At 35.9% G+C, this 24,011-nt stretch overlaps 1 protein-coding gene across 2 annotated transcripts in view; it reads left to right on the forward strand.

Annotated features, from left to right (window-relative positions):
- The window catches only part of PRKD1 (protein kinase D1), a 292,389-nt gene that overhangs the window by 144,317 nt on the left and 124,061 nt on the right, over positions 1-24,011 (forward strand). For both annotated transcript variants that reach the window (XM_020285846.2, XM_020285847.2), the window contains exon 2: positions 13,031-13,169. In XM_020285846.2, coding sequence (XP_020141435.2) covers positions 13,031-13,169 — 139 coding nt within the window. The remainder of the gene's footprint in view (positions 1-13,030; positions 13,170-24,011) is intronic.

A 24,011-nucleotide genomic window follows, 5' to 3' on the forward strand; every position in this document is an offset into this window, starting at 1 on the left:
CCAAAGAAAGAGAAGGGGGTGCCAGCAGTGAGGCCAAGCAACTTGCTGATTTTAAGAGGGATGAAGAGAAAAAAATAGTGATGGTTTTCAGTTGATAACAAAAGTGGTAGCAGGAAGATAACACAAGCTGCAAGGATGTCAAACTCTTAGGAGTTGGTTTCTTGCCTTTCTTGGAGAAGGGACGATCACAGGAAATGTGACCCTGCCTTTGAGATATGGTTGAGGTTATAGCTCCTTCTTCTGTTTACTCAGGAACTCTATAAAAGCAGGTTTTCAAAACAAACAATTTTGAAAGAGAAAGATTTACATCTCTTTTCCATTCATTGAGCTCTTTTCAGAAGTTGTGCAAAATGGGGTACTCCTGCAGGGTATCTGTTAGTGAGAGAACTCATAGGATTGATCTTTAACTTACTGGGGAAATTGTGGGATTCGGTATTTGACCGTTATTTTTGCAAGGCTGCCTCATTCAGTTCTCAACTTTTGGTTCTCTGTGTTCAAACTACAGTTGATTGTGTGTGCGTGTGTGTGTGCACGTCCACGCGTGTGTATATATAAAAAATACCATATTTAATTCAAATTAGTGTAATGACTGAGTCTATATGAAATGACGTAGTTATACAGCCAAACTTCTAAACTCCCAGTTGTTGCTAGACTCTAGCAAAGATTTTTGAGAACTTCCAGTTACTGACCTACTCACATGGCCTAGATTTCTCAGATATCTCGGTTGTAAACTGGATTTATCTCAACAAGATTTAGTTCTGCTCTCTTTTAAAGGCAAATGGAACTTCTCTCAAAATGTCTTGCTGAAAACATTTCCCACGCTGACTCCTTTACTGTCTTGTTATTATAAGCAAATAGGATTACAAAAATACAAAGGGAACAGGATAAAGAATGCCAAGAAGTTAGCTTTTTGGGGACTGCCTGTGGCAACTCCACAAAACCCATGAATTTTACGCAGAGAAAACAATGAGCATATCTTATATCTTCATGAGGGTCGGGGCTCTTTGTCTATATTGTTTACTGCTATGTCCCAGAAACCCAGTAAATAAAAATACAAACTTGTACTGGAGTAATTTATGTCACATGGTATTAGTATAGCTATTGGCAGATAAGCTACCATTGTATTTATTCTAAAAAAATTGAACATATTTCATATTAGCACACATATATATTTATAAATTATGTATATGAAAATGAAAGAATTAGCTATTTTATGCAAAGTCATAGTAGAATGTTTCACTTTTATATTCAATTTTACTATAACACTAAATCAGAAAATATGAACATCTATAGATATTTTTCTCAATATTTCATCCTTTATTTCAGCCTCTCTCATTGGGTCAAATGTACTTGCTCTTTCCCACCATTCTTTAAATTTAGTCTTTGAAAGTTATATCTGCCTTTAAGAGAGACAGCAACAGACCATTGGTTCGTTTTGCTGGAAATACAATACATTTTGTGACCTACTAACCTGAATCAAGATCCCAGGTCATCACAGATATCCATAGAACCTTTGCAGATAATCCTTTTAACACAAGCTCGGGAGGTAGGTGGGGCCAAAGCCTGGCCTCAGTTGGCTGTCAGTTCAGCTGAGGACATTTGGCCACTTGTAAGTGAACTGAAGGGCAAAATGTTAAACGTTAGTTACTTCTGGTGGTGTGGCAGGTGGTTTTATTTTCTTTGGCTTCTCCCGACCCTCCTACATACTACAGCATTTTTTCCAGAAGCTGTATAGCATTTTACATGGGGAGGAGAAATTCTTTCCTCTCTTGAGAAACATCAAAGTAAATGAGAGAAATTGTTTTCATTTTGATCCTTTAAATCAGATGCACTGCCTTCTTATCAGCACAAAGAAGAAAGAAATACACCAGCTCCTTGGGGATTTAGCTTTCGGGAAATGAGATTTTTATCCATGGAACCAACAGATCATTAACAGCACAGTCAGAACAATGGAATTCCATTGTTTTAATGCCAACATCCAAATCTATGGCCCTTGCTCGGTCCTAAAACAATACTTTAAATTAAAATTAATGCAAAAATGTCTTAATATTAATAAATATAAGGAAGGGAGTTTTAAAAATCTATTATTTAGATTTAGATTTAGTTAACTATTATTCTTCCACCAAATATAGTTTAGTTTTTAAGAAAAATAAGTTATACAGATATAATGAACATATGTATCTGAAAATTCATAAAATGGAAGTTAAGAAAACCTTAGGCTTTAGCCATTTTTTTTTGTTTTTCTTTGGTTTGGGGTACCTGGGTAGAGCCAATGAGAAATCATGTGAGCTGCCTTGAAGCTATGAGAGCAGAAATAGCAGACCACTCAGTGTGTCTGGTGTAGGGGGCTGAGTCATTCCTTATGAGGTTTTTAAATAAGTACAGAATAGCCTGTAAAACCTCTCAAGACTGTGGTTCCCCATAATAACAACAGCAAACACATATAAAGCATTTACTATGGGTCTGGCCTTATTGTAATTACTTTATATGTGTTTGTTTATTTAATCTCTGCCATGGTCCCAAGAGGCAATTAATCAATTAATAAACAAACAAGAAAATATATGTGTATGCATACAAATATGCACATACACATATATGATATATTACACATATATACAAACGTGTAAAATATGGAAATATTGGGAAAAACGCTTCTTATAAGCATTAGTTATGATAATGTACATGGTGAATTTTCAAGAGGGTGATAGTATAATATAATGCCACATTTTCCAGACTTATTTCAAATTCTTAAATGAATGATTACTTCGTGTAGTTTCATGTAGTATCAGAGCTACAAAGTAGATCCTGGCTCAGGCATTGGACACAGTGTGGAATACAATGAGATGTGAAGGGATGGTGATGTGAGAGCCAGTAATACTTTTTCTTACCCTGAATCAAAGGAGACATAGCACCATTATTTATAAGGGTAACAAAGAACACGTAAGATTTTGAACAGGTGCTTGTTTTGCCTGGCACTTCTACCACCCTCCATCTGAAATTACTCCTTTTGAGCATTGGATCTTAGCTGAAATGTCATTTCTTTGAGAGGTGTTTCCTAATTCCCTGTCTAGGTCATATTCCTTTGTTATATGCTCTTTTATAATAACATGATACTCCATTTCTTTATAATACTTTGCACATTGGTGTTATGACACCCTCATTTGTGTGATTACCTGTGTAACATCTGTCTCCCTTACCTGTACCCCGCTGCTTAGACACTCTCCGCTTACTTATACCCTAAGTCTCGTGAGAACAAGGGGCCTTGTCTGGTTTTGTTTATCATTATATCTCTAGCTAGAGATGCAGTACCTGAGTATTTGCTCAGTGTTTATTGAGTGAATGAATGACTGTGAGTACTTGGTGTTATGCCACAATGTATTTATACCTCTGTCTCCTGAGAGCAAGAGTGTGTGTTATATGAATGCTGTGATGATGCAGGTGAGTGAGTTCTCCTCACGATTGTTGGATTTATAGCATCAGCTTTTCAACTTCATTTGGAAGGCCACTGTCTAACCTAATTCATTGTTTCCCTGTGATATATCATTTAGGTAGCTTTGATAAGGAAAAAAAAAGCTCTTTACCTCCAAACTCTTCTCTCTAATTTCCATTTCTGTGTTTCTGAACTAGGGCTTAATCCAGGCAATTTTCCTTTCTCATGTACACTTTCCACTGTTGCTACGTTCCTGATGATTACTCATACTTGTCTTTTTTTTTTTTTCCTATTTACACCACTTTCTTTGAACTTGGAGATTACTCATACTTAGATCTATCAAATTATTCCTTTTATTTTTGCTATTTATTTTTAAAACAATTTTTATTGGTGTATAAAATGTGTGCATTACTTTGGAGTACCTGTGTTAAATATATTCACATAATTTGTAAAGATCTAGTCAGTGTACTTGGGATAGCCATTGCCTTAAATACCTGTCTTTTCTTTATGCTAGAAACATTCAAATTACTCTCTTCTAGCTATTTTGAAATGTACAATAGATTATTGTAAGCTATATTCACCCTATGGATCTATCAAACACTAGATATTTCTTCCATTAAACCATATATTTGTATCCATTAATCAATTTCCCTTCGTCAACTCATACCCCTTACCCTTCTGAGCCTCTGGTAACCATAATTCTTCCATTTCCGTGAGTTCAATTATTTAGCTCCCTCATATGAATGAGAACAGGCAATATTTGTTTTTCTGTGCTTGGCTTATTTCACTTAATATAATGACTTTCATTTCCAGCCATGCTGTTTACAAATGACAGAATTTTGTTCTATTTTATGGCTGTGTAGTATTCCATTGTGTATATATACCACATTTTCTTTATGTTGATGGGCATATAGGTTGATTCCATATCTTGACTATCGTGAATAGTGCTGTAGTAAACATGGAGGTGCAGATATCTCTTTGACATACTGATTTCCCTTTTTTTTTGGATATATACATAGCAGTGGAACTGCTGGGTCATACAATACTATTTTTAGTTTTTTGAATAACCTCCATACTCTTTGCCATAGTGGCTGTACTAATTTACATTCTTGCCAACAGTGTATGAGGGTTCCCCTTTCTCCACATCTTCACCACCATTCATTATTGCCTGCCTTGTTGATAAAAGCCATTTTAACTGGGGTGAAATGATATCTCTTGATTTGCATTTCTCTGATGATTAGTGATGGTGAGCATTTTTTCATATATTTGTTGGCCATCAACTTATTCTTTTTAAGGAAAATTACCTAGAATAAAATAAATTTAGTAAAAATCAGACATTGTAGAATTTGATGGTAACAGTTAAAAAGGAAATGGATTTTTATTTTATTGAAGATTGACATTTTTAACTGATCTTCATAAATGAGCAAACTGTTTATGTAGTCCCATAACTACTTGAAGCAGTGCCATCTTTAAGGATTATATACTTCGTTGCAAATCTGTGCTGTTAGTATTAGCATTTTCTGGTCATTGGTCTAAATAAGTTAATGTTAAAATTTAGTTTTAATTTACTTGAAATTATACATAATTTATGCAGCTGAAATACAAAAGCAGACTATAGTGCACTAATATCCTTTGTTTATCTTTATTAATGATAGTGAAGATAGTAGTTCAGATGTACAAATTTTCCAAATGAAAGAAGAATGCATTCTCTAATTTTATTTTAGAAAATTTAATGCAAATATTTTTCAAATGTCTTACAGAAGACTGTGTAAATGTTTATTTTATCTATGGGACCAATGCTTCTGTAAATATTAATTATAGTTCTCTTATAATGTAATAATCTTTGGAGTGTGGGACGTGTAAGATTGATCTTTGTCCTACTGACACTAACCAGTTGTTCTATTGCTGTTAACTGTCCATTTTGTTGTCATTTAGTGGGCCACCCCACTGCCAAAACCCTTTTAAGGACTTGTCTATCTAACAAAAACTAAAGATTGCCAGGGACAGCTGCTACAAAGCTCATTAAGTTATTTACCTTGACTTTATTCAAAAATCTAAAACCTGTAAGTCTGGGTTCAGGGGTTTCTGGCAAAGAAAAGTGCTCAGGGGTTTCAGGTCTGAGTCACTATTTGCTAGACATTTGGCCATTCCATGCATTTCCTTTCTAAGAGAAGCAGAACTGAGAGGAAATTCAAAGAAGTATGATCCAGGAGACTAGCTACTAGCCCTTGACCTGGCACCACCTAGCATTGCCACCTTGAATATATTCCTTAGTATGTTCCAGATATCGATGTACTCATCTCTAAAATGAGAAGACAAAATAAATAATCTCTGGAAAAAATCTACTATATGCTATAGTGACAGTTTTATTCAGAGTGAGACAAAGAGTGTGAAGTACACTTTTTTTTCTTTCTAAGCTGCACATCCACATACCTAATTACTGTTGTGGGAATAATTTCAGTGTGTCTACTAAGACTTCTAATAGCTATCACGAACTAGTAATCTGTCAAGGTATAATGCAGGATAATATGTTTTTACACAATAATAGTGAGGCTCTCATTAATTGTTACCACCTGTAATTGCTTGATATGAACATTTATTTTAAAACTTAAATTATATACAACAAAATAATGATTTAAACTACCTCTAGGAAGTCTATATACAGAAGTTGCCTTGTTAGAGCTAATGATTTATGAAGGCATTTCTTATTGTTTTTGTCTTTTTAATAGATGACATGTTATATGAATTAAAATAGAAGAAAAGATTCTGCCAACAATTAAGCATCACACTGAGTCACATCTGCTATCTGTTGCCTTAAAGACACACATATAATTTATTAGACTTCTTTAGCAATATTTGATACAAAACATCAATGTGTTTATATGCTCAAGGAAGAAGAAGTCTTGGGAATAGTCTAGCTTTATTCTGAAAAGGTTAAGGAAGTTCAGTTTATGTGATATCTATGTTTTGCAATACAACCAACTTTAGAATCTGATAGCCATTTCACATTTAATCTAAATATTGTTTTCTAAAAATTCCAAGCAGACTTCTTTTTTATGAGATATATTCGTTTTTTTCCTCAGATATCTTTTTCTATTTTTTTTGCTGTAATTTTAAGTAGAGGGTAGAATTAAGGTCCAGATTTAAAATTATGAATGAAAATGATGTTTTAAACAATGGACTTTTGAACTTAATATAAAGGATGGTGGCTAAAAGAGAGAGAGAGAGATCGATTGAGATCTAAGCTGAAGAGAGTCCATGGGTCAGGTTATAGATCTGACTTTGGGAAAACAAGAGTGGATTAAGTTAAAGTCTTGTCTTGAATGAGAAAAGGAAGTCTTTGGGGCAATACTGTGGGGAAAGGAGGACTAACTAGAGTGACTTTTGTGTTTCTAAATTTGGACTTGAAGATTTCTGAAATTGATAGACAGTGGTGTCAGGCATTCCTTTTGAGAGGAAGCGTTGGATTTGTGGAGCAGAGAGTCGTATGACTATAGGTGCTAGTGTGAGAAAAAAGACTACACAGGGAGCAAGGCAAGGGGTGTGAGTGTTTGCCAGTTATCCGCATTTGGACAGCATTCCCTTGGTCCAGATAATAACAAAGTAAAATGGAAAATGAGCATGTTACTGGCTCTACAGTGGGCAGTTTTGCTCTTTTGCATGACTTGGGAGGGAGGGAGAGAGGAAGAAGAGCATGAAGAAAAAGGAAATATTTTTATTTATTCTGGTTTCTGTTTCCTAAGATTACATTCAGAAACTAGACACATAGCTATGTGATCATAGGGTGGAATTCTTTTCATGTGCCTCCCTTTGAAGACATGAAATCACCAAATAAAAGCCTGTGCCCAAATTTGAACAAACTTCAGAAATATGCCTTTAAATAATATAAATTATTCACTTTTTCTTTTCCCCTTTAATTTATACATTATAACTTATGTTTCTAATGAACCTCTAGCGTTCATGCTTTTGGTGGGCTTGAGCCATCTCAATAAATCTTTGCTGTTATAGCTGCTTTGTGCACGATAATCACTCAGTTCACTAATGTATTTATTGCTGCTTCATTGATATACTTAAATTTTCTTAGTATGTTAGAGGGTTTTTAAAAATTGTGAGGGTGATTAAAAAGGGGTGGTTTTATTTCCTTGGCAAAAGTTAGTAATAGAAGTTTATGACTCTGTCTTGGCTCTGTTGCACAATGCAGTTGACCTAAGGGTCTGTGCTGAAGATTGCTCAGCCTTCCCTGCTCTTACAGCTGGGGGCTAGAACCACTCAGGTGTAACTCCACCAAGGGAATTGGGGGACATTTTCACCCAGGTTTTTATGCCTAAAAAATGACTTGCTTTATGTCATGTTAAAACAGTTAATCACACTGTGACTTGTCGTCTGTCTACTCCTGGACCAACACTTAAGGGGTATTTTGGCCAAGTTAGGAAGTGATAGCACCTTTTTAGTTGCTTTGCTCATTAAGGGTGACCAGTCAGGACACTAATATTGTGAACAGGAAGAGTTCTTGGAAAATGACTTGGGAATCATCTTTGATGAGAAGAGTGCAATATCCAACTGCCTGATGTATTCTGTTATTGATCAGAATAATTTAATGTCAGGATTTTCATTGAATCCTCACCTTTTAGCAAAAGCAAACTGGCAGAGTGTTTTCATTTCCTAATTGGGCCATGTCTCTCTCTCTTTCTCTTTTTTTCCACTTGACTGAGTCATGGATTAATTTGTTTGTAGTATTGCTTGTTCCTCGCCTTTTGTGATTGGCTCCAACTATGGAAAAGCACCCTTTGTTCCTTAGATTTCCCGTTGGCCAGGTCGCATTTCAGCTACTCATTAAAACATGTATTTATTCTACTCTGGAGCACATTGTCTGGCCAGCCATGAATTTATAGTGAAATGTAACAGTAAATTGTGCTCTGTGGTCAAAAATGCCAAATGATACACACAGCGGCACAGAGGTTTCCAGCATCGGGTAGAATTAAAGAGCTTAGGACCAGTGCCGGGATTGTTGGCCATATTTTCACAGTGGCCAGTGTTGTTAGACTCAAACTTGGAGAGAGCTTGAAATCACTTATCTGAGATGTTTGCACTCATAACCACAAAGCCCCTGAGAAACACAGAACTGATCTTGTAATAAGCTCCAGCTGAGTTTACAAGCCTCTGAGCCTTTCTGAAAGCCTGTTTAGTTTAATGAGGGTTTTCAGATTTCAAAGCTCACACACCTTCACATAAAAACAGATGATTATGACCAAATTAGGGAATGTTGTTTCATGAGTGCATGAGTGTTTTCTCCCAATATGTTCTCTTTTCGGATGTCAGGCATTGTTTCACTGCACTTTTCACCTCTGGGCATAATTTTAAAATATGATTTCGATAAATCTTATTGTATATAGTTTCTATTCAAGCAGAATATTATGTTATATAAAACAAAAGCTTTTTCTCTTAGAAATCCTAGACAAATATACATATTTTTTTCTGTCTAATAATACAAGGAACAATCTGGAAAAAAAATTGAGCCTTCAGCTTCTGCTACCATGACAACTGTCCTGAGAGGCTAGACCTCTGTGTTCACTTCTGTGACCTACTACGTAGGGCTCAGAACCTGTTTCTGAATGGCTTGAAGAGAGGAGAGCCTTGTCTATGAAACAGTAAGAATGAATGTGGGAGACAAGATATCAATACGTTAGTTATTTATATATTGTATATATTATCTTAATCAAAATTTATAACTCTTAATTTAAAATTTTAGTCTTTAAATGCTAGCTTTAGTGTGTGTAGCATATTATTGATACTATTTTGCCTATTCTTGTTTTTTATAATGTTTCCTAAGTCACCCTTCGAAGGTAATATAATAATAATTAGAATGTGAGACAAGCAAGTCTTACTTGAATACCAAATTATTACATTATACCCATGTTTTTACAAAGAGGCACAACACAGAATGTGATGTTCAAATGTCAGCAATACAAGACCAGAGAGAAGTGGCCTATAGAGATGTCCTAAAAGAAAGCAAGAGATGTGGATGAGGCCAGACTGCACTGAAATTGTGATGAGTTGGCAGAATCCTTGTACTCTGAGCCCCTTCTTAAGTTTTCCTGCCTGACTTTTGTACCACACAAGTCAGGAGGACATTGACAAAACATTAGTCGGAAATCTCTATAAAGTTTTGCTATTCTTCAGGGAAATGCTTTGCTGTTTTATCTCTCTTCTCCTCTAGGTATTATTTTCTTACCCTAGTCCAAGAACTAAATTCCTTGAATTTTTTCACTACTCTCTTAAATCAGAATCAGCTGCCCAAAGTTTGAGAAAGGATGTGGTAAGAGAATCTATATGCATTGATTAATGTCTTATATTTTGAAGAACATTTGTATTCTAATCAGGACAAAGCTTTAACAGTTAAAGTTCAAAGTTTATAGCTCAAACTGGGGTCTGAGAGTCTGTAATCTTCAATTCTGTATTTTTATTTCATTTTATCACTGATCTTAAAAATGCGCTCTTACCAATTATTGAGATTTTATTTTTCTTTAACTTACTTTTCTCACAAATACAGTTTAATACAGTTTACACTGTGCAGTGAAAGTGTTAGGTAGACAATATTAGTATGCTGTTCTTAGAATGCACATGAGACTTTGGCTTCCACCCATAAGGAGTAACTGGTAAGGGACATGCCCTCCTGCTCTCAACAACAAAAAAACAATACAAAATTTATAAAGTGCCTGTTTAGACACTGGCCAGCACACAGTGCAGGATTGTGATCCCCAAGAGAAAGGAAATTAACAAAGTAAGTACCACAATCACCTGAGTTTTCTGCCTGGAGGCAGGATCCAGAGTGTGGTATGCAGAGAGAACCCAAGCAGACCCTAGTTGTCTGGCTGCATGGAGAAGAGCAGAGATAAGAGCTCGAGAAGGGCAAGTCGATGGGATTTTAGGGGAGGAAGACTAGAAAAGTTGAATTTATACAAAGAGCTCCAGAAGTTTGCTTGAGGGTCCAGTAGAGTATTAGACTGAATACAAATCTTGTATGCATAGGGTGAAAATCTGTAAGGTAAGAGAAAGTGCACTTTTGTAAGCTATGAAATTGATCACTTCTCAGAGCTTTCATAGGGCTAAGAGACAGTTGAGTTTCTATTAAGCAAATAGGAAAGATTTCGCTGAACACTTGGGGCAATCTGTAGAGACATTCAAAAGAGTTGTTAGCATTAGTAGTAGGGATAAATTATCCCTAGAGCAATGACCACTGTAGAGCTTCCCTAACAAAGCTTTTAGGCCTTGGAAGGATACAACTGAACTGTAAGTAACTTAATGTTCTGTCAAGACATGTATCAACATTCATTAAAGGAAGACAATGAAACCCACTCCACATTAATTCATAGTATCTGCCATCTAGTTGTAAATGTAAACATATGACGAAGGAAAATGTGACTCCTTAGCACTCCACTACACTCTCCTGTCAGATATGTCCATGTGGGCTCTCTTACCACCCAAGTCCAGCTCCTTGACTCCCCTGCATCCCCTTGCTCCTCTCTGGAGTCCACCAGGACCAGCTTGCTTATCTGAGCCACTGGCCTGCCACCCTGCAAAATGCCAATGGGCAGGGTCTTCCCAAATTGTACTCCCTTGTTCCACCACAAGTCCTCAAGGGAAAAGGTATGGATCTCACTCTCTGTAGACACCTCAGACTGAGATGCACACCCATCACAGAGAAGTGGCCTGTTGGGGAACTTCTTGGCTCAAAAAACACTTGCAGTTATAATGGGTCAGCAGAGGCTACAGCTCCCAGTCAGCTGAGCTCAGTCTGCTTTCTGGGTAGCAATGGATAGGAGGGGTGCAGCGGAGGAAGTGTCTGCATGGGAGAAAGCTGCACTCCAGGCTCTCCTGGCACTCTCCCAGGGGGTGCCCCTCATGGACTGCCCAAACCCCTGGGGCTGGCTAGTTCACCCCTCTATTCTCTATTTGCTGCACCTGTGCTCATGGAGGGGGTAAAAGCCTTCAGTAGAGTTGGCGTCCTGCTGTTCGGTGAAGACATATGAGGGGGAGGGGAATGCCCCCTTACCCTTTCACTGGATTCTGAGCCCCTCTGAGTGTGATCCTTGCTGATGTCTTCTCCTCTTTATGTTCTTCCTTCTCAGCTTCGCCGTTTTTTTCCGTGGGGTCCCAAGTCATCTCTGACATTGCTCTCCATGATCCTCACCTGAGCTTCGAATCTTCTCTCCTGTCTATCTGATATCCTTCCTTCTGTCCAGGACAGTCCAACAAGTGATGATTCTAGCTGGCTCTCTTGCCAGAATCTCCCTGATTTTTAAAATAGTACACAAGCTATCCATTGTTTGTAAGGTGGGGAAGTGTTATTTTAATTTTGTTTCCTTGTACTCTAATAATATTATTGGAGATATTTCAAAAAAAAACCAACTAAATTTTGTTTTTCCTGTTAATTAGCATGTGGAAGCAGTGACATCATTTCAGCTGTTGTGTTTATTTTAAGGAAGTCAAGTTTACTAAGTGACGTGCAGAAGTAGTTTTAAGCCTGGTCATCACCATAGACTCTTAAAGAGCATGTTCTGATTATATTTATTTTTAATTCATACACATTGATACATGAATGTAGCCCCTTATTTTATGAATAAGAAAAAGAAAGAGGAATTTACCGTATATTGTGTTTATCTTCAGAAGGTGTCAGATTCTGAACATATTTTCTTGACAATAGCACCTTAAAACCCACATATATTGACATAAGTGTCAGACCTTTCACCAGTTCCAGGATCAAGAAAGATAATTTTCTCTTTCCCTGACTTAGGAGCTTTTTACTACATTACAAAAATCAACTTATAAAAAAATCTTTAATAATTATATCAAAAGTCATATAGAAATAAAGAGCTCCATTGCATATAACAAAATAGACTAGGATGTTTGTTTTAATGAAAATCCTTCATGCTGGTGCAGATGGACCTTCTCTTACACTGCTCATGAGATTGTGGATTGACAGACTGCATGAAAACTAAAAGGGATGTAGTAGGGAGAGGAGCAGAAGGGAGAGTTGGTTGCCTCCTCTGGTGCTTCCTTAAGTCAAAGGCTATCTAGATAAAGCTGCTGGCCACACAGGGAGCACATTTAGATTTATTGAGTCATCTCTTATTTTTTAATATGCTCAAACAGACAGACCTCTTTTTTTTTTTCAAACAAATTGCCACAGTTATGTGAAATAGTATTATAATAAAGTGACTCCCAATTTTATGTTATTGGATTGCTACATAGATTGTGTGAAAAATGCACACTTCTTCTCATCTATTATGTTTCTTAACTGCCTTACTGCCAGGAACTTTGAATCTTATCTCATATTCTCTTGTTTTCTTACTCTCTAATTAGGAAGCCACTTGCTTATTATTGCCCTTATGATATGTGACTTCTTCCCTCCTGATTGGTAGTTTTGTCGATGTCAACTTTGCTATTCATTTAAGAAAAATATTTAATGTTCTAGATATGTTGAACTTTTCTAATGAACTTAAATTTGTGGCCTGACACGTACGTATATTGTTTTTAATTTAAAACAGAATATTTAGGAAGATCTTGACATTTAAACTATTGTCTTATTTGTATTTGCAGTTCCCTGAATGTGGTTTCTATGGAATGTATGATAAGATTCTGCTTTTTCGCCATGATCCTACCTCTGAAAACATCCTTCAGCTAGTGAAAACGGCCAGTGATATCCAGGAAGGTGATCTTATTGAAGTGGTATTGTCAGGTAGGATACTTTTTTTTCCTATCCATAGATTAATAAATTGTATTTGGAGAATTTGGGGCATATGTTTTTAAGGCAATGTAAAAAGTATATGTCAAACTTAGGCCCAGTAGGAGATTTTGGAACTCTGTATACATGAGGAAGGGAAACAAAATGTTTCCCTTGAATTGGCTATTTCCATACCCACTATTGTCCCAATTACATCTCCCGACTTCACCCTCCCTCTGAACCCCCTCCCAGCCCCACAAAACACACACACACACACACACACACCTTCAAAGATTCAGCACCTTAAATCATCCAGACAGCAGCAAGAGCAAACAAAAATCTCAACAGTGAAGCTCAACAGCTGTCAGGGCTCCAAATGTGTTGAATGTATAGAAGCTGAGAAATAATAATAGGACTAAGAAGCCATTGACTTATTGCAGTCAAAAGTCCAGTAGCTATGAGGTAAGCTGAGATCAACAAGGAAGCTGGGGCTCAAGAGTTAGAGCAGGTCAGGTCATGCCACGTGATACTAGTTAACTCAATGGATGCATTTCCATCTGCTTACATTTAGGTTTCTTGTTTAGAATTTAGGAGTTAGTGATAGGACTATACCTAACAATACAGAAAAAAAAAATGGATGTATTTAACTTAAAAAGATCCCTGCTGTAGCAGGGATCCTTACAATTATGGTCAATGCAGTGATCATGAAGATGTCCAGATTTTTATTGTTTATTTTTGTGAAAAATAAAGTCATTATAGAAAAACTCAGCTTGCATTGCTGAGTTTCTCCTCTCTAGGCTTCTTTGCTTGCTATGTGTTTGAAAAATGAAATACAGTAGCATTAATGATTCTAGAGTCATTTCCTCAAGTTGCACAACTTGTTCAAAGACCAGTACTTGGCTATACTGATGATACTTCAGTTTATCTTTGTTTTATTTACTTTTCTTTGGTTCAGCCTAAATCACTTTGTGTCTTTATTGATTGCTTACCAATTATGTGAGGTCCTGGGATTGCCACATTTTCATGGTGTAGATGGATCCTATAAGATAACTATTTTGCTAGATAAAAGTAATAACTTTTCCTGTTGTTTATAGGGTTGTCTGTTGTTAAATAAATAAACCAAAAGAGCCAAAGCTTTGATGGTTTTTTAATTAAATTTTTTGAAGGAATCACTTGCTTTGGCTGGTTTCTCCTTTTTTCTTTTCTTTGGCTCTTTTGACATTTGCCTACTGTACGTGGACTCTCAAAACTAGAGACTAGACATATCGTTTTCTAAGTTTCCTATTTCTGAACACTAGGGGCTACCTGAATTAATTTATTCAGGAAAGTCATGCGCTGGATCAGTGCTCACTATAATTCATATTAAACTCATAGCCAGGCTGCTGTGCAAATAATACAATGTGTTTTATGAGTCCTTTTTCTCTGTGGCAATGTCCAGAAATATATGAGGACTTTTAAAATTGCATCTCTAAACTGAATTTTTTCCCATTTTACTTTTGTTATCAAGCATTTTATAGTAGTAGATAGACTGAATGCAACCTGTATGTGGGTGTGATTGTGTAGGGGATGGCTGCCTATTTTCATGTTATCACACCATCAGTGAACTGGACCTGCCCTTCTCTCATGTTGACCCGATACAGCACTTTAGAGTTCCCTTGCTTCATAAAGAACAGCATTTTGCTTTTCCTCTTCCCATTTTTGCAAACTGAGAACATCATTGTGCTTTTTGGCCCACTGCTCTTGACATCCATCCTTTATGTCTCATCTCTCCTGTCTCCCTGGCCACAATTGCTGGGAGGGCATTTAAAAGCAGCCCTTTTCCTCACCTGCTTTGCCAGCACCAAGCTCAGGAGGGGCCATACCCTTAACAGCTATATTGTTGGTATGTAAAAAGGGCCATTCTGTAACAGTCAAATTCTAATTTTGAATCACCTAGTCCCACTTCTTCAATGTCATTGAGCCTGTAACTTATTCAACTGTGTATATTCAGTTATACACACACACACACACACACACACACACACACACACAAAATTATGTTTAGATCTCCTGCACTTACCTATAAACATCGTTGGCAGCAGTTTTCTCCAGCTCCTCTCTCACTCCAATGCTTAGCTTGTAATTTGCTCAACAAATATTTAAAATCATCTTTAAACTTGACCGCTCCATATTTGAACCCTGTTTTTCCCCCATATCTCTTACCTCTTTTCCCATACTCTTTTTAGGCCCTGAGTACATTGTGATCATATGCTTGATTTTCCTTCCTTCTTCCTGGTCTTTTATTACTTGCAGCATGACTTTCTTGAGTGATGCCCCATTTCCTTTAATCCAAGAGGTGTTGACTCTTATTTTCCTCTTATTTTCACTCTTAGGTGAGGAGTTGAATGAAGTGATCTTCTCATTTCCCAGTGCCATTTTTGGTTATTTTCTGACCAACCCTCCCTCTAGACCAAAGGTGTCTATTTTACTTATTGTCACCTTCTCTATAACATTGCATTGAGGTTATTTATTTTCTTGAAGACTCATTTCCATTTAACAATAGTTATAACCAGTGTCAGACTCCTAATCTTACTACCCATTTTATGCACTATTCATCTTTGGTGTTAACATGCACGTTTATGATCCTTTGATTTCTCGTTATTTCTTTTTGTAATCAGTCACCCATAATACCATTCCTGGACTTCACCAATAAGTCAAGGCTCCAGCTGTAACATCTCCACTTGTTGTCACTCTTCCTTTATAACTCTTGCCTGTTCATCTTGCCCATTTCTACAAAATGCATATACCTGTTCCCTGACATTTTAACCATATTTCAATCACTTCCTATTATTTTTGACTATATTTTCCCTTTCTCTTTCTCTCCCCATAGCATGTGGCCCATTATATGCATATCTTATACTACCTTGTTGCCTTCTCAATGATTTTGTATACATTAGCAGGGTTCACTCTACCCGTTAGGAATCTGAATTACTTTACGGTCCCTTTTTGCCATTCCTGTTCTTAGACCACATGTGACTACTAGACATACAGTCCACTGCCTACCTGGCTAAATAGAGATCTAACTTTTATCTGACCTTACCATTGTTCAGAAATCTTCTTCCCTCCACCCCCATCCTTTTGTGATGAAGTTCTCAGTGAACATGTACGAGTTCATTGAGTGACCACTGACTATCAGAACAGAAGTTACCACATATACAATGTTTTGTAAAAAATATTGATTTGTTGTAAAAATATTATTTCTAGATATATCCTCAAAAGTAAACTAAAGTTCAGGTTTTCTTAAAGTGAGCAGGACTATGCTGTGTTACAATTTGAAGGATGACAAATGATAGCTACTAGGGCACTTTAGCCCATGGGTACAGAAAGCTTGGATGACATACTCATGTCTGCCCCAGTCTCTGAAGAGGATGGGTGCAATGATTGGCTTGGGATACATGCTGTTTCCTGGAGGTGTGGTTACGGATCAGTTTCATCCAAACTGCAGTGGGTCAGGAGTATAGGAGAGGAGAGCAAGAAATGGGACATTCCTTCTACTGCATTTTGACAAGTTCTGCAACATAAACAAACTATAGAAATCTTCCTTATGAAGAATATAGTTTTAATGTTAAATTTTATTTATCCAAATTTTCTCTTTTTCCCCACCACGAATTAATTTTTTTTTAATTTCAAAATATTAAGGGGGTATAAATGTTTTAGGTTGCATGGATCACTTTTGTAATGCTGAGGTCCCAGTTATAGGTGTGCCCATCACCCAAATAGTGTTCATTGTACCCATGAGGTAGGTTTTTCTCCCTCCCATCCTCCCTTCTCCCCCACATTGATTTCTACTGAGTTTTACTTCCATCTGTGCACATGTGTGCTCATCAGTTACTTCCAATTTAATAGTACACGTGGTATTTGTTTCTCTATTCTTGAGATGCTTCACTTAGGATAATGGTATCTAGTTCTATCCAAATTGTTGCAAAAGATATTAATTCATCTTTTTTATGGCTAAGTAGTACTCTGAGGTATACATATACCACATTTTATTAATCCACTCATGAATTGATGGGCATTTGGATTGATTCCATGTTTGCACAATCATGAATTGTGCTGCAATAAACATTCAAGTACAGGTGTCTTTTTGATGAAAAGTCTTCTTTTTCTTTGGGTAGATACCTAATAGTGGGATTTCTGTATCAAATGATAGATCTACTTTTAGTTCCTTGAGGAATCTCCATACTGTTTTTCAGAAAGATTGTAGTAATTTGCAATCCCACCAAGAATGTATAAGCATTTCTTTCTCTCTGCATCTACATCAGCATCTACTGTTGGACTTTTTAATAAAAGCCATCCTAACTGGGGTAAAAGGATATCTCGTTGTGGTTTTAAATTGCATTTCCCTGATGATTGGTGACTTTGAGCATTTTTTTCATGTTTATTGGCCATTTGTTTTCTTCTTTTGAGAAGCTTCTGTTCATGTCTTTTGCTGACTTTTGTTTGTTTTTTCCTTTTTGACTTGTTTGAGTTATTTGTAGATTAATGATATTAGCCCTTTACCAGATGTGTAGCTTATGAATATTTTCTCCCATTCCGTAGGTTGTCTGTTTGCTTTGTTGATTATTTCCTTAGCTGTGCAGAAGCTTTTAAATTTAATCAACTCCCATTTATTAATTTTTGTTGTTGCCATGATTGCCACTGGGGTTTTAGTCATAAATTCTTTGCATAAGCCGATATCTAGAAGAGAGCACCCTCCTGTCACACCTCAAGGAACTAGAAAAGGAAAAACAAACGAAATCCCAAGCCAGCAGAAGAAAAGAAATAACAAAGATCAGAGAAGAACTAAATGAATTGAAAAACAAACAAACAAAAATTACAAAGGATTAATGAAACAAAAGTAGGTTCTTTGAGAAGTTAAACAAAATTGACAAACCTCTTGGTAGATTAACCAAGAACAGAAGAGAAAAGACTCGGATAAACTTAATCAGAAATGAAAAAGGTGACATTACAACTGATAACCACAGAAATACAAAACATCATCCACGAATAATACTATCTAACTCTCTGTGTGTATAAACTAAAGAACGTAGAGGAAATGGACAAATTCCTGGAAACAAACAATTTGCAAGACTCCACTAGGAAGAAATGGAACTCCCAAACAGACCAGTAATGAACAGTGAGATTGAAACAGTAATAAAAAACTTCCTCCCAAAATATGGCCCTGGACTAGATGGATTCACAGTTGAATTCTATCAGACCTACAAAGAAGACCTGGTACCCATAGCACAGAAATTATTCCACAATATTGAGAAGGAGGGAATCTTCCCTAATGCATTCTATGAAGCCAGTATTATCTTGAAAACAAAGCCAAGAAAGAGCACACACACAAAATAAAACTACAGACCAATATCCCTTATGAATATACATACAGAAATACTAATAAGCCAGATTCAACATTACATCAAAAAAAAATCCACCATGACCAAGTGGACTTCATCCCAGGAATGCAAGGATTGTTCAACATATATAAATCAATAAATGTGATTCATCACATAAACAGAAGCAAAAACAAAGACCATATGATCATCTCAATAGATGCAGAAAAAGCATTCAACAAAATCTAGCACCCTTTCATGATAAAAACCCTCAAAAACTAGGCATAATAGTAATATATCTCAAAATTATAAAAGCCACATATGATAAACCCACAATCAAAATCCTCATAAGAAATGGAACAAAACAAAGATGCCCACTGTCACCACTTCTATTCAGCATAGTGCACTCTAGCCAGAGCAATCAGGCAAGACAAAGACATAAAGGATATCCAAATCATGAAAGAGAAGGTCAATCTATTTCTTTTTGCTGATGATAAGCTCTTGTATCTAGAAAACCTCAAAGATTCTAGCAAGAGTCTCCTGAAATTGATAAATAAATTCAGCAAAGTTTCAGCATATAAAATCAATGTACATAAATCAGTAGCATTTCTATATACCAATAACAGTCAAACTAAGAGTCAAACCAAAGATTCAATACCATTCATAAAAGCTACAAAGAAAATAAAATACTTAGGAATATACTTAACCAAGGAAGTGAACGATCTCTACAAGGAAAACTATGAAACTATGTGGGAAGAAATTGTACAGGATACAAACAAATGCAAAAACATACCATGCTCATGGATAGGCAGAATCAACATTGTTAAAATGTTCATACTACCCAAACTGATTTACAAATTAAATGCAATCCCCATCATATTACCAATGTCAGACTTCACAGATCTAGAAAAAATAATTCTATGCTTGATTTGGGACTAGAAAAGAGCCCAAGTAGCAAAAGCAATCTTAAGCAAAAAGAACAAATCTGGAGGCATCACATAATCACATACCAGACTTCAAATTATACTACAAGGCTATAGTAACAAAACCAGCATGGTATTGGTACAATAATAGAGACATAGACCAATGGATTAGAACAGAGAACCCAGATATAAAACCATCTACCTACAACAAACTGATTTTTGACAAAGCAGACAAGAACAGACCCTGGAGAAAAGAAGCCCTGTTTAATAAGTGGTACTGGGAAAACTGGATCACCACATGCCAAAGTATGAAACAGGACCCCCTACCTCTCACCTCTCACAAAAATTAATTCAAGATGGATGAATAAAAGAGTTAAATGTAAGGCATTAAGAATTCCTTAAGAATCTAGAGGAACATGTAGGAAAAAGTCTTCACTCTGTAGTTTGACGTAAGCATAATTTGGTTCTTTTTACATTTAACTACATTCCACCCACAGAAATATTTTCTGACATCGGATTGCAGTAAAAATGAGAAAAAAAAAACTGGAAAAAAAGAATTTTAATGAAAGTGAAATACTTTTGTCTATTCAGACAACATTAAGAATTTTCTTCTGCTTATGTCATTTTTCTCCTGAAACCTTTCATCATCTGTTAACCACTTTGGGAGTTAAAAACTACCAGGCTGCTCTTGGCTAATTTGCTGAATTTTTTTCTCCCACCCTTTCTTTTTGAAAAATACCACTTCTGTGAGCTAGTACATTTAGACCCAGGAAGCCAGGAAACGATTGCTCATGAGTGGATGAATTGGGTTTTGGAGGAAAAAAATTAATAACTGCATGAAAATTCCCCACCACACATATCCCCACCACTGGGAAATTCTCTTTGTTCAGCTAAGAATTGGCATCATTACTATTGTTATGAAGTAGGAAAACATTGCAAATGGAAATTTTTCTTACCAAAGCCAGTCAAGTTCAAGTATTTGGTACTGAACTATAAAATAAAGGTCATAGAATGTATCTGAAGCCTTTCTCATGAGGGTTCTCTATCAGATTTTGATAATTCAGCCTTAGCAAAGCAATTTAATAACAGGACTATATTTGCAGGAATGATTTTTTGTTTTTTTGTTTTTGGCTTGCTCTCTAATAATTATTAATGTATGTATATATATGTATGTTTGTGTATTATGAATGTGTATTTTATAGGTGGTTAAATAGAGAATTGACTTGGACTACAAAAATTCCTCAGATGAAATCACAACTATAAAGTCTGAGAGATAAATGTCAAATCTTTCTTCCATTCATAGTAAAATTTTATGTTTTTCTGAGAATTTTTTCATTATATTTTTACAATAGATTATGTTGTACTATATTGTAACTTTTGCAAAAAGCTGTTTCCACAGCCAATTGTTCTTCACTGTCAAGACACAAGAGCCTTGTTAGAAAGCTAGTGCTATGGCACAGGCAGAGGACTTGTGGGTCTAAGGCAGTGACAGAAGAGCTGAAAATGAGACAGAGGTCATGAAATATTTTAGAAGTAAAATTAAAGAGTTGTAGTAATCATTTGGATATAGTTGTGGAAGGAGAATAAAAAAATGAAGAGAACTCTAAGGAGAGCTATAGTCACCTGAGATTGATAACATTTCTTTTACCCCCCATCCTCAGTCTTGCCCTCATACATTGTTCCATGTGTTTGCAAAATGGTTCAGGGACTTCCTTGAGTGACTAGGAACTAATGTCTTGGGCATGTAATACCATCAGTTTCTTTTGTGATTTTGTACACATTGCAAAACCTCTGAGCTTCAGAGTTTTTTAATAAAGCTACATGAAAGTATTGTACTATACTAATATTATTAGTACATGGATTCTGTGTTGTTTTTTAGTCTGCAAGTAAAGTGGTATGCATAATGATTTACTATGATTTTCAGGGCCAGACCATCTGAGTTCACATCCTAGTTTTCTAGGATTCATGCCCTAGTTTTCTCATCTGTAAAATGGGGACAACACTAGCACCTATGTTGTCAATTTGTTGCAAAAATTAAAATGAATTAATGCATGTAAAGTACGTCAGAGAGTCTCTACACACAGGAACTGCATGATAATAAATGCTAGCTGTTATGATTGCTTCTCCTCCTTGTACTCTAAAAAGCCTTTAACTGTGATGTTTCAGTTATTAAATATACCACAAAAGAGAATCCCAGTCCAATAACTTTGAGAAATGTTGGGTTTAACAACTTTAAAGGAATTCTTTATTGCAGGAGTCTTCAGAGCTTTGGGACATGCTAATAAGAAGTATAACCCTCTAAGATCATTTCCCAAGTTCACTTTATCAAAGAATACTTTTTTTTCCCTCTGAACATCTGGTGAGTCTTGGTGTAGTTGGTCCATACTGGAGATACTCCTCTGTGTCATGCCCATGGACCTGGAGAAGGTGGTACAGTCTCTCAGAAACCACTTCTCTCTCATGGAGGCAAAAATCCAGCCATAGAAAAGTAAGAATTAGAAAGAATGAAATCTTTGTTTACATTTATATCACAGCTTTTGAAGCATTTTACATAAGTAATTTTTTTCCTTCACAGTGACTCTGGGAAGTAGAGAAGTCAGATATTTGGCAAGCCATAGAATATAAATTCAGTTTGCCTACATCCTGCAGAGAATAGGGGTAGTATCAGCACTCGAATCTAAGTATTCAGTAGCTATTAACATCATTTCACCTATTATTTAGCCCTTTGAACTTGAACCAGTAAGGTGAAATACTTGAAGACTTGTTCAAAGAATTCCTACTACAGTAAGATAGTTTATATTTCAGGGAATCATTGATGGTATTTGTAACAACAAAAACAATGAGCTTTCAGGATCTACTGTTATAAATTTTATCATAGAACATTATCCTCCTCGCCTCATAAATACATAAATATTTAATCCATATATTCAAACTGTAATGAGGTCAAGAAAACCCTGAAGGCTCTTCTCTAGAGAGTTGTAATGCAAATTGCAGAATAAAGTAACAGTAAGCCACTGCTTAACCAAGATCCCATCATAATCTTACGATTCTGATTAAAATTGAAATAGTGTCTTAGGGTCACTCTTCTTATGACCATGTTTTTCTCTAAGATTTGGTGCCTAAAACACAAACCAGAAAAAAAATATGATAACAACATTCTATTAAATCCCCCCTTTCTTTTATAGACAGTGTAAATTATTGATTTTATATGGATATATATCTATTGATATATAAAATTGATTTTATATGGCATCATGCCAGTTATATCTATTTCTCTTAGATATAGTACATTGCTTAGCAATGTAGTAATGTTTATGAAATACAGGTGGAAGAGAAAAAAACACCAATAATGATATGTTAAATCACCGCATAATTATTTTCCTAACAGCACACTATATAGATATGGTTTTGTTTGTTAGCTTTTGAGAAAATTAATTATGGGCAATACCTTCTTAACTCATACTGCTAGGGTAATTAAGATTGTAAAAGACCTGGGCTTTAATAGTCAAATATATTTTTTTTTTTGTAGTTTTACTTGGATATCTAAATGTCCCTGGCTGAATAGTGCCAGTTCCTATCCAACTTCAGTTGCAATTTTCTGTGCAAGTGGTTTTGTAACAATGGAAAATTTAAATGTAAGATTACCGGTCATTGCTCTTGTCTCCTAAGCATGACTTAGTTAAGTGTGTCTCCAGCATTTCCTTTTTATTATTGCTAATACTAATTCTCTTTCCAATCTTATCATTCAAGTAAATCTGGTTTTAGTTTCTTTGTGCCACACTAAACCATTTTCACAGAGAAAGTAGACAGCAGGTAGATTGGAATGTTTCTATAGACTTCCCACCTTTCCCCACTTGTGACTTAAATTGGGATATGGGGCTTGGAGCACGTCTTTCTCATTTTGATAGTTTTCTTGGTCACTTATCTCTTTGTGAAGTGGATCCTCCAGGAATATATGACACAATAGGGCATTGCTTCTCTATCTTCTTTTCCCCAAGCACTCTTAAGTATCAAGGCAGAGGGAAGACATTCTCTCCTGGTCAGATGGAGAATAAGACAAACCTTAGGGTTCTTTGAAGCCTCTTATTTCATATGAAAATTTTATGCACATTTTTCATTCTGCTGCATTATATTTCTCTTGATGTTTAGTTTTGAATAAATAATATTTCTTCCCCCATGTTGTTTGCTCAGAAATAATAATGATAGTAGTGGTGGTGGTATAAGGGTATATAGTATTTATGATGTGTTAGAAACTGTTCTAAGAGATTCACATATATAAACTCAGAAATATGCATCATATTTAATTTATGACATATATCCACATAGCTTTAATTTAATAAATAGTTTATTTTCAGTCAAAGATTCTGGTTGGAGTTCCAGAGTTGCCATTGATTTCTTACAAAATGTTTGGCAAGTTACTTCATTTTCCTGAGTCTTGATCCATCATCTGTAAAATAACAATAACAATATCACCAATATAAGGTTGGGCTGTAGATTTCATGAGAGTAAATGAAAACCATTTCCCTAGGTGCTTGACAAATGTGAAGTAGTCAGTCCTCTCACCTCACCTCCACCCCACT

This window comes from Microcebus murinus, chromosome 6, assembly GCF_040939455.1.
Source record: "Microcebus murinus isolate Inina chromosome 6, M.murinus_Inina_mat1.0, whole genome shotgun sequence".
NCBI classification, from domain to species: Eukaryota; Metazoa; Chordata; class Mammalia; order Primates; family Cheirogaleidae; genus Microcebus; species Microcebus murinus.